Genomic DNA, 12,101 nt, shown 5'->3' with positions numbered 1-12,101 from the left:
TTTGAAAGTACCCAACAATTATTGTTGATTTATTAAAGTAAACAAATTATGGTGCTTTCAATTACAGCTCAGTGTTCATTTCAGGGGGGTTACAGTCTGCGATTCTTTTTTAGATACTGTGATTAAATTCATATTCTTATTCTTATTAAATTCTTGACCAGAGGCCATCTGTACACTCTGAAACATAATTTTGCAAAGTAACTACAGAGATCTGTGATGGATATGTCTATATCTTTCTATCTGCATGCGGTGTATGAGCTAATACTTACGTCGGCACGTTTTACAGCAAGTCCCATCAACATGTACAGGCAACATGTCGTCTGAGCAATTTGCTGGAGGACAGAAGATCCTGCGACACTCCACCACACCGTTCTTTTGGATCATTATGAAAGAAAAAAAAACAATATTACAATTTCTGTGTCCAAATTAGTTAAATTAATCTGCTTTGTCTAAGAATGAACACTAGGGGGTCTTGACAAAGACACTTTTAATTGACTAAACTCGACTACCAACAACTTTTATTGTTCCCATTATCTATTATTTTATGTGACCTGCAACCCAAACAATCATACAGCTGCACAGTTAGTCCACCAATTAAAAATGTACCACTTATTTTATGTGCACAGCTTTCAAAAAACTGCAATGAATCTGGTTTTCCCAAAGAACCAAAGTTTGTTTAATCCTTACAATTACTTTCACATTAGCAGAGAGACTATGTTGGTTGTTGCAGTTTCCTGTCTTTGTTATCTCAAACTACACACAAGTAAATGGAACCACAATTAAATCAGCTAAATCATTGAGTCTTATCAAAACAGAGAAATAAACCTGTTAACATTAGCTTAGTGGAGGAATAAAGAGCGAGTTTACTAAAGTCTGAGTTGAATCAAAAAATGCCAGAAATACTAGTTGGGATAAAATATATGTTGTTGTCAAATTAAGCAACATACTATTAAGTGTTTGAGCAATTTTTCAAGCATTTTTATTGGATCGACTTTAATGGATTTTTCTTTTAGTTTCTCCACAGATTTGCGGCTGGATTCAAGGTCATATAACAGCTTTAAATAGAAGCTTTTTAAAGGCTTGTGTCCTCTCCCAACAACCTTTTGTCATTCAAAACTCCATGTTACATATATTTGTTTTTTACTATGCGGTAATTTGCTTTGCTAGTGCTGCTCAGAAACCTTCCATTAATGCATGATCTGACATGAACTGAAAAAAACACTCCATCAAAATTAACGCCATCTCCTTTGCATTTATTCACAGAAAACATCCTTCAGTCTTTTTTTAAAACATTGCTTTCAAAACCAGCTTAGGCAAAAACGTAATCTCGGTATTTCTTTTTGGATGTTATTGAAAAAGTTGGTATTAGACACAAAATGTCAGAGTTGCACTTATAATGCCTAAGGCAAGTCAAACATATTTGTATAGAGCTATACTGAGCAAGCAGCACACTCGCAGTAGTTCCACTGCCTCTGCTGCAGCTATCAGTGTTACTGAAGCCTGTTCTATACCTCCTGATTACTGCTGATGTGTGTTTTCTTTCTGATTTCACCCCTCATCTTATATTCTTTGCCTGCATTCTGAAGTCACTGGTATTTTTATTTGCTTGGTGGAGGGAACCAGGGATGCCAGATAGAAACATTTTTTTGTTTAAAACTGACAAAGTTCTGCTTTTCACACTTCTTATTATCAACTTATTCTTGACGTTCAGCTAACTGGGAACAACAAGTTGAGTAAGTTCTGTTAATAAACCAACTCTTGTTAATGATGTGTTAAATGCTTTCATGCAAAGTGTCTTCCAGTTCGATCTAGCCTCTACTGTTTGAAACTGAAACCCATCACATTTCAGAATAAAAGAAACCACATTAATCACTGAGACTGCACCGTTCTTTAGTAGCCTGTTGATGTGAGGTAGTTATTCAAACCCTTAAGGACTGCATTAACTTCTGAGCCTGATATCTCTCTCTGCAAGCGCCTCTTCATTTCATGAGTCATCAAAAAGGATTCTCCTAGGACGCTGTGGTTATCAGTTAATGGCATGTCCACGGGAGGAAACCAGACTGACTAAACTCTTTACTGTGCTTGATGTGCTTTGATGCAGCAACTCTAAATCCTCAGGACCAAGAATGCCCTGATTAAACACATTGCATGTCTAGCCCCTATGTTTGAATGCAGACAGCCAGGTAAGGAAGCCTATTAGAGGATGTTTGCTTTGTTAGAAAGTAGGCACAGAGTGAGAAGATGGAAACAAAACAAAATGCTAAGAAAACTCAGGGTTGCAATGACTAGTAATCTATTGTTGTGAGCTGCTACAAGATTATCTGCCATGAGTATGTGATATTGCATTGAAACAGCTCCAGAGGTCATGCTATCATATATGTTTTTTGGGTTTGTTTTTTTTATTAACTTTCTGCTCATGGCAAGGCTTTGCATTGCTCTGAAATCCTGTAAAGGCCTTAAAAAAATGATGTACTGCTAAGACAAAAAAGAAGTATTGTGGATCAAACTCCTGAACATTACCTGCAGCAATCTTTACTGACAGTAACTGGAGTCTTCACTAGAGACGCACCGATCAGCCGTTTCCACGGCAATAATGATTTCTGGTTTTCTATGGCATGTTTTTTTTTTCTTTTTAGCCAACTGTAAATTTTCAACAATTACCTTAATACAAGAAAACATTATGGATGGTGGAGATTTTTTAGTGACAATGCAGATTTCTACGGAGCCCTACAGGGAACATGGGAATTGTTTTGTTTTTTTTGCGTTCCCTCGCAGAACCTTTGTGTCCCCTTGCAAAAGGTTTTGCTTTCCCTCGCAATAATCTACTGTTCAGTTATGCAGCATAATTGGATACTCTAAGCCTTTCTTATGGTGGCCGCCGTACTTTCTGCCTTAATACAAGGTTATGTAAGGTTTTCCCATGTATGCTAATATCTCCTTGTGAAATATCTGACATTTTATATATTTTTCTTTAGTATAGAAAGGCACCACAAACTTATGATATAAACAGAAACTTTCCGTAAGTAGGAAGGAAATGAAAATACATCCAAACTATTTGGACTATTTCTGAGTTATTATTGCGGGTAATAAGTCATCTGACAGTTTTGATTGTGTCTCTGTTGTGTTCATAGTCTGAATTGTTTAAAGGGCTGCTTTCAGTGCTGTTCCATCTTAGCCTTAACAGACATAAATATGCAGTAAAAAAAATCGATTTTCAATCAGTGTTCTGCACCAAACAGTTAATAATAATAAACACGTTTTCACTGAGGCTCTGTAAGAGCCATATGAATGAAATAAGTAATTACTGATATGACAGGAGCAGGTGACTTTGACACTTGGGTGGTGGGTGTGTTGATGTGGGCGAGACTGTCATCAAGTATGAATGGGAAGGTTACTGGCGCGCTGGCTTTGTGTGTATGAGGAAGCGGTGAGCAGGGTGGTCAGTCCTTGCAAAGTTTGGAGCATGATGATCAAAATGGAATAAATCGATAATTGTGACAAAACAAAGAAGTGGTTTGGAGTTGATTGATACACGGACAGATGAGATTCCCTGAGTTAACCCAGTGCGGCCATTTACCATCATTAGTTTGCCGTGTTTTATAATAATAATACGTGTTTATTATTATTAAGTCTTTAGTGCAAAAAACTGATTGAAAGTCGATTTATTCACTGCATGTTTATATCTGTTAAGGCTAAGATGGAACGGCACTGAAAGCAGCCCTTTAAACCATTCAGACAACCAGCACAACAGAGACACAATTAAAACTGTCAGATGACTTATTACCCACGATAATAACTCAGAAATGTCCAAATTAGGAGGTATTTTTATTTCTTTCCTACTTACGGAAAGTTTCTGTTTATATCATAGGTTTTTGGTGCCTTTTTATCCTAAAGAAAAAGATATAAAACTTCAGATATTTCACAACGAGATCTTAACATTCATGGAAAAACCTTACATAACCTTATATTAAAGCAGAAAGTACGGCACCCACTGTACTTTCTGCCTTTCTTACAGCCTTTCTGAATACTGTAAGAAAGGTTTACAGTATTCAATCATGCCGCATGAACTGATCAGTACAGTATTCCAAGGGAACACAAAACCTTTTGCGAGGTAATGCAAAAGTATTGCGAGGGAACACAAAAGAACAAAAATTCCCCATGATCCCTGGAGGGCTCCGTAGATTTCTGACGTTTTAACACTGCACTTTCAATGTTTTTTTAAGCTTTACATCATGTTATAATGTTATTCTCCCATCAAAAACATACCTAGAGTGTTGCTTTGATTCTTTCATGCATATCTGAGAAATCCTTTAATCTCCATGGCAACCATTCAGTTGTGCAAAACGCCTGGTTGAACCTAGCTCCTCCTTGGCGCTGCAGTTTCCAACCTTCCACCTTACATAGCAACCCTCCCCTTTCACTGCCCCACTCTGCTCCTTCAGACTAGCCAGAAACAATAAGCAAACACCTGGTAGGACTGAGCATCGGCTAAGTTCGTTATACAAGCTATTTCTTATTGCAACCCTAGTAAAAATGTTATTAAAGAGTTAATAGAGAAGTGATGTGAAGGCAGAGTTTTTAAAAGAGACGGAGGTCAAATTTCAAGTCAAATTTGATATAAGTAGCATTATTACATCAACTGAAGGTAACACAGTTACTCGATTATGCTATAAAATGGCATTATGTGCCTGGAAAATACACAATACTGCCCCTTTGAAGCATACTGCAGTTTTTACTGTATATTGGACAATAATAACACTTGAATGAACAGGTTTCTTGGCTTTCTAAGAGGGTAACACTTACCTTACAAGCACAGTTCCTGCAGTTTTCCGGCTCCACCCACAGCTCTTTGTCCCGGTACACCAGGCCGTTGGCGCTGCAGGTCCTCTCGCAGTGACAGCCCTCCAGTTGGGTCAGTCTAGACTCTGCATAGTTCAGCTGCACACAGAATCACAAGAGCCATTTTACAGTTTGAAAATACACCACAGTTGCCCGTCACCCATCTTCCCCCGCCCGTCCCTTATCCTCTGGTCAAGTTTCACGGAGAGCTTCTCCACCAAGAGTCACTCTTTTAAAGGGCAAATAAAACAAAAGGGGATCATCATTCAGCTCAAGCTCCTCTCCTCAGGCAATGATCTGCTGAGATATGACAGAGAGGAATGACAGCTCCCACTCTGCCCTTCTCCTCCTATTTGTGCACCCTCATCAATTTATTTTTCTTCAATTTATTTCATACTCACTCTCCACTGTTGTCCCTCAGAAAACTAACTCAAAAATGTGGCAAAGAAGGACCACTTGGAAGGGGGCTGAAGGTGAGTTGTGTTTTAAAGCCATTGTTAAGAATGTATCCATATTCCAACCAAAATGATGTAGCCAGAAATATGTTAGCGTAGCTGATTGACGTTTAAAGAAAACATTTGGAGCTACATTTGTCAGCAAAGATTAATTCTGTGAATAAGAAATGTGTCAATTAATTATTTTCTAATCAAACAGCAAATTAACTTGAATAATGTTGTGACAACTTCCACACTGTGTGACACAATTAGCTTTTTACAGTGATATTAATTATAGTTAACAGATTAGGTAGATGTAACGCTAAGTAGGGATATGAGTTAAAATGCGACATTTAAAAGTGCTTTTAAATGAATAACCTCTTTGTATAATTAACAGGTAATGAATAACAATGAACTGTTGTAAAAAAAAATAGTGATACCTACAATATCAACTAAAAAAGCTTTAAAAACAAGTCTGTTCTGATAAGTTCCCCAAACGTCCTCGGTTTCTTCACTAAAGTTTTCACGCAGATGCTCATCAACTTCGGAATATGTTAAAAATAAATCATAAAGGACTAAGGCTATATTAATCAACTGATTAGGAGAATCTTCAAATGGAAGAAAAAAATCTTTTGTCACCATCTCTGCATGTGACTGACCAACAGAGGTCATTGTAAGTTACTTTACAAAATGAATGAAGGGGATGTTTAACCCAAAATGGCACAAGACAAAGACAACACAGATTACGTTAAATTTGGAGGTCACTCATATTAGCTAAGAACAAGAAAACAGAGGCTACAATTTGAGCAATCTTTTACAATTTAGACATTCGTAGAATGGAAAAATGTCTGATCTGATTAGCTTTAACTTCAACTACAACGTATAGATGATTCAGTCAGAGTCAGTCATAAACAGGTTAAAATCAAACATTCTGTCCTGTATCAATGATTCAGGCTGATGGTGTTTTTTGGGGCTGTAGTAACAAATGATTATTGCTTAAATGCTACATCCAGCATGCATTTTGTTGCTGACCATGTCTTCCCTTTAAGACAACAGTGTGCCAAACCTCTTATGGCTGTTTGCGGCAGAAAAATGCACCGTGTGACAAAGCTGAAACAATCTCACACTGTCTTCCACAGATCTCAGTCTAACAGAGCACCTTTAGAATATGGAGGAAAGAGCAGAAACTTTCAGCTGGTAGCTTTTTTTTTTTTGACGTGTTAAAAAAAAAGTTGGTGCACATGTCAGATACGTAGAAAGATGTTGTACCATTATTTACCTGAGGCAGTTTATCTTTCTATGCAGATATTCAGAGGTTCAACAGGAATATTTGTGCACAAGTTGTCGAACTGAAGAATTGCTAAATTAGAATCAAGTTTACATTTGGAACCTTTATTCATCTGAAATGTTTTGTGTGGGTGTGAAAGGAGTTCCTCTGAGGTGAGCTGTGAAGAGCTTTAAAGCTTCTCCATAAACGGAATGTGGAAAATTACTTCAGCTTTTGTCACTTTATGATGTGGTTTAGGTCATTTCCAACCAGAAATGTGACGTGTAGTAAAAGGTTTAGAAGCACAAGTAGTACATAAATAACTGCCCATGTGGAAGGTGAGGCAATTTTTAAAGTCCCATTGATATTACCAGGCAGGTTCATCTCAGAAATTATAGGTTCACTCGAGAGAGTGTCAAAACTGGTTACACTCCCACCACCTCTCCTCGGCAACTCGGTCACGTCTCAATTTCAAAAGTAGAGGAGTTGGTGCGATTGAAGCTTCTGAGGAAAAATGAAAAACACTAGATGTCACTGAGGCATTTTGCGCTGTTTAAAGGGGTCCCTGCTGAAGAGCTGTTAGAGTTGTGAGTGGTGGAGACGCATCTCAACAGACCTCTAAACAAAATGTTTGAAATGTAGTTTCAAAGGCTTCGGGTCTGCCTCGAGGCACCGCAGAGGAATACCTCTCCGGTACAACCTGAGCATCAAATGGCACCATGATGCGGCACAAAGGACTCAGGGGCTAATAGGCATGTAGCTTCTATTGTCAATACACAAGGCAAGAAGACATGTGAAAGAATAAATAAATAAATAAAATCATATCTTTATAAGGCAAGACAAGTGGAAAAATGCTAGAGAAGAAATACCTATTGTATCTTTTTTTTGTTTGTAATTTTTGCTCCTAAAATTCTAGGAGCCACTGAAATCTGCAGCAATTAGAAACATTTTATTTTAAACCAAGATAATTAAGGATGCTGGATGTTAGATTGTCCAAAAAATATTTTCAAGAATAATAATTTTGCATCATTTATTTTAATTCTGAGAATACTTCAAACTTTTGGTGAAAATAACCACACACTTTAATCTTTGCAGAAAAACTTTGATTAGCAAATTTTGACGTCAATTGCGTGGAGGGCAAACATATTCTCAAAATTGAAGTGGCATATTTTGAGTTAATGTGCAATAGATTTATGTGCAATCTATCTTTCGTCAAATTTCCAGTTTATTTGATTATCTCCTTCCTTGGTCCAGGAAGTCCAGACATTGCAGTTTATCATTATGTCAATGTCAAATTTATTTATATAGCACTTTAAAAACAGATTTTAAACTGCACCAAAGTGCAGTTTTGAACCTGTAGACCCCTATCTTCCAAAAGTTTTTTCAGTTAGATTACTGCTAAAATATTTAAAAATATGTATAAATATTTATAAAATCTAATTCAATATCCTGCATATGTTTTTTTAAAAAAGAAAGAGAACACATTATGAATAGTATTAAATATTGAGCTAAAAAGCATATCTGTGTTCCAGTTATATGTAATGTCATAATCGATATGTAACTCAGAATAAAGGATCCAGCCAGTTCATCTTGTCCTCAGAGATGAACTGGCCTTTGCAGATCGTCTCTACTCAGAAGTTCAGAAGTCAAGATAAGTTGAGAACGCCAACAATGATCCAACAATATTTTATTTAATGTTTTAAAGCTGTAAAATAAGTGTTTCCTCTGAAAATCCTTCTTTTTTGAGGATGTTTAAAGGAGCTACCAAAGTAGCCAGTACCAGCTCTAACCACAATCAAACTAAGCACCTGTTAAGACAAACTCTGTCTAACCATTGACAATTGTCAAAATGTTTACTTTTTTTTTGTAATTGTCAAGAAAAAAAGTAACTTTTGACAATTATGGCTAAAAAGTGAATATTTTTGGATGAATGCTTTGATATTCATCCAGTTGAAGTGAATGTCAAAAATATTACCTACATCATAGGAAACTGTGGAAAAAAACTAAACAAATTGTTTGGTATGAAGTATTTGTAAAATATTTTACTGTTCAGTAAGTTAACATTTCAGAAGTATCTGTCTTTGCTGCTCCACTCAGCTGTAATTAACATCTAAGCTATAGAAACACAATGTCTCTGTAAAAATAAAAAATAAAAAAACACAATTTCAATATGTTTAGACAGGCAAATATGACCCCATGTTCTATCTATATCATTCATCAATAAACATTTGGTTGCACATTCAAATAAAATGCAAATTCTATCTTTTCAGTTGTAAACTGTACTACAGGTTATGTTGAATGTCTCTAGAAGCAGAATTTAGAAAAAACTTTCAGCAAATCTTGTTTAAAGTTTCAGCTTCAGTTCAGTGTATTTTGTTAAACTGTAAAAAAGAGAAAAGAAAGAAAATGGAGAAAAGAAAGTAAATCTTTCTGTTTGTCGAAAGGTAAATGGACTCACACTGCATCCAGTTTGAGTAGATTATCACTTCCCTCAAGCTGCCCAGTATTGAACACAAAGCATCACAGAAATCTAATGCTTTTAAGAGCCTCTGTGCTAATTAAATTGGTTTGGGGTTTAAATCGGAAAGCTTAATAGGAAATAACCAGGGGAATTGTTTTCACGACAAGTAAAAGCTCTGTGATTTCCGTACACGATTTACTCCTTCCTATAAAAGACAGAAGTGTAATACATGCAAATTCTACCATGATTATCCACACACAGAGGGGCTTAGAGTCATCTCACCTCACCTTGACACTTTGCTTCACAAACTAGGATGCCAGCAATTATTCGCTGCATGCTCCATCCTTCAATTTTCCACTGCATAGGCAGAGAGCCATTTAGAGCAGGAGATGACTACATCCTCCCCGCTGTGACTTATATGCGAAGTGAGGTCAGGTGGCAAAAGGTCGAGCTGTGCTCATGCGAAGGAGGAGGCACTAACACAGCAGTAGGGTAATGGTCACCATCTCATCCTTATTTACACCCAAAATGTTCCAGATCTCACTCACCCACTGGGATGTCCTCACCTCATCCACTTCTACCTGGTATCACTCTTGCAAGTGCACCCCCCCACACACACACCATTACATACACACACAACTCATAACATGCTCATGTTGATGGCTTATGCAGACGTTTAGCCATTGAAATGGATCACTTTTTTCCCTTATGTCTTTAGCGCATTGCCCGTTAGTCTCCTGTTGAGTTGACGCAGTCACCATTTTCTCAAAACTCTCTAAACCTTGTTTGTACAACTCAGACCAATCTAAGCTTCAGTGTGGTAAGAAAGGCAACAAAATGTTTTCAGATTTTATAATCTACATTCAGCTTTCATATCTCATCAGCTCCAGATTTTGACAATCATCATCACAACACACAATAAAGATTTGTAGATCTTGCTCTGATAGATTCTTTGTCTATTTCACTGTTTTGTCACTTGAAGGTTTCTTGCCTTGTTTTTGTACTCTGTCAGTTAAACTTATTGAAACTTCATGTATTGACAGAGTACAATATTTTAAGCTTTATGTACAAAGAACATCACTTTTTTTTTTACAAAACAATATTCAAAACAGATTTTTAAAATGATAAAGCAAATTAAAGTTAAGAGGAACAGAGATTTTTAAAAAAGTTAAATCAAAATAGTGATGATGGAAAGAAACATTTTAACTGAATTTGTCAGTTTAGCAAACAATTAAAATCTCTTCCTGTATTTAGAACAAATTAGAAAATCATCATGATGAAGCCATATGGCATTCAATGAACTGATGTGTTGCATTTTTTGTTTATTTTCTGTGTATTTTAAATGTGTCTCTTCTGAGTTGAATAGCTATTTTTATATGAATAGGTGCAGATATTATAAGTTTATATTTCTTTCTGCTCCTTTTAATTCATGATTTCTTTTAGTCATATTTGAACTATTCATATTTATTATGGAGTGAAAGAATACAAAAAATGAAATAAAATTAATTTATTGATCTTAAGCAACATTTTCTTTTGCCGTCTGATTTGCAGCTGACAGTTGAGTCCTTTTCCTTATCACACAAGTGTGAAACTTTTTTATTACTGACATTCACACATAAATTCAAAAACCAGGCACCTAGACATGGTGCCGACACATCCACAATGTTAGAAAAGTAGGTATTTTAAAATGGGCGAAGTTGAGCAATAGTTTTGTCACACTTATACATTTCTGGTGAAATGTACTAGTATTAAATCCCCCCAAAAAGATTTTTCAAGTTCTAACTTCAGAGCCTTGAAAATATATCCATACCTCACAAAATTATTCACATTCTGCAACAGCAAAACTTCAATATTTAATGCAGGTTGTTTGTATTTATCCCCCTTTACTTGTATATTGCTACATAGGAACACAGCACAACAAGCTGCCTTTACAATTTACTTAATTAGAAAGTCAACCTATTCTGTGAAGGTCTTAAATATTTATTAGAGAATATGAATCAGTAAACAACATCATGAAAACCAAGGAACACACTAGACAAGGCAAAGTTCCCTCCATTTACTGCAAACCTACAAAGACATGTTGATGACAAACCAGGCGAGAAGAGTCTGGTCTCCAATCTGACTGAACATTTTAGATTTAAAATAATAATGTCCTTCAGAAAAGCCAGCAACAAATTTCAAAACTGAATTTCAAATCTTTCAAAATCAAGATGTGCTTTCATTTTCTATCGTTTTTCACATTCAGTGTTTTTCTTCTGCCTGCAATTTTTAGTGAATCGGTTTGGTGGTGGATATTTGGTAGATGTCTCTCAGTCTATGGGAGGTTGTTCCAACTCATTACCTTCAGGGTCATCTTGGCGAGGAGCTCCTGCAGGTCCATGATGCCTTGCACCAGGCTCAGGAAGTCACTGCAGGTGGGACAGGCTTGATGGGCAAACAGAGCAAATCAAACGGAGAAGAGAAAAAAAAAAGAGCAACAGAAAAACCTTCAGACAGAACTTTCACAACTTAATAAAAATAATCATCATTTGCTTCTGTCTGTGGTGACAACAGTAAAAAAAAATGAAGCTTGAAATGTTTGTGCTAAAATGTCTATGTTACGCTAGTGGTGGGTGTATCAGTATTGAAGCACCAGCATCTGATTGCCTTATTGATCAGAGACAAAGAGTAACAAAGCAGTGACCCTGGATCTTAATCTGTTTGACAGGAAACAAATTCAGAAACAAAGGAAGAAAAAAAACAGGCAACCAAATGAAAAACCAAACTGCTGGAGAAAAAAAAAACATGTAATTCCTGTCTGAAGTATTGTCGTGAAAACAACACACACAAAGGATCATTTTTCACACCCTTCCTTGTTTTTGACAATGCTGTTAAGATACTTACTGCGATTAAGATTTGGACACTGTGTGATGTAGCCATTTGGAGCAAAGATCAGCTTCACATCTTGAATAACTCCCTGAAAATACAGACAAATACAGTCATAAAGATGGATCATTAATTCAGCTAGCCTGAAGCGAGATTAAAGTATATGCTGTTTAAAAATTATTTTGCATTCTTACATACCTAAAAAGCCTGAAAAAAGTACAATTTATAGTTTTAA

The 12,101-nt window shown here is 36.3% G+C and overlaps 1 protein-coding gene across 1 annotated transcript in view; it reads right to left on the bottom strand.

Moving 5' to 3' along the window:
- The window catches only part of nell1 (neural EGFL like 1), a 230,372-nt gene that overhangs the window by 138,434 nt on the left and 79,837 nt on the right, over nt 1–12,101 (bottom strand). The window contains exons 6-9 of the mRNA XM_023332459.1: nt 11,885–11,957; nt 11,343–11,425; nt 4,804–4,938; nt 270–372 (exon numbers count right to left, since the gene is read on the bottom strand). Coding sequence (XP_023188227.1) covers nt 270–372; nt 4,804–4,938; nt 11,343–11,425; nt 11,885–11,957 — 394 coding nt within the window. The remainder of the gene's footprint in view (nt 1–269; nt 373–4,803; nt 4,939–11,342; nt 11,426–11,884; nt 11,958–12,101) is intronic.

This window comes from Xiphophorus maculatus, chromosome 4 (assembly GCF_002775205.1).
Source record: "Xiphophorus maculatus strain JP 163 A chromosome 4, X_maculatus-5.0-male, whole genome shotgun sequence".
NCBI classification, from domain to species: domain Eukaryota; kingdom Metazoa; phylum Chordata; class Actinopteri; order Cyprinodontiformes; family Poeciliidae; genus Xiphophorus; species Xiphophorus maculatus.
The sequence above is the reverse complement of the archived record's forward strand: the minus strand, read 5'-3'. Positions and strand labels throughout refer to the sequence as shown.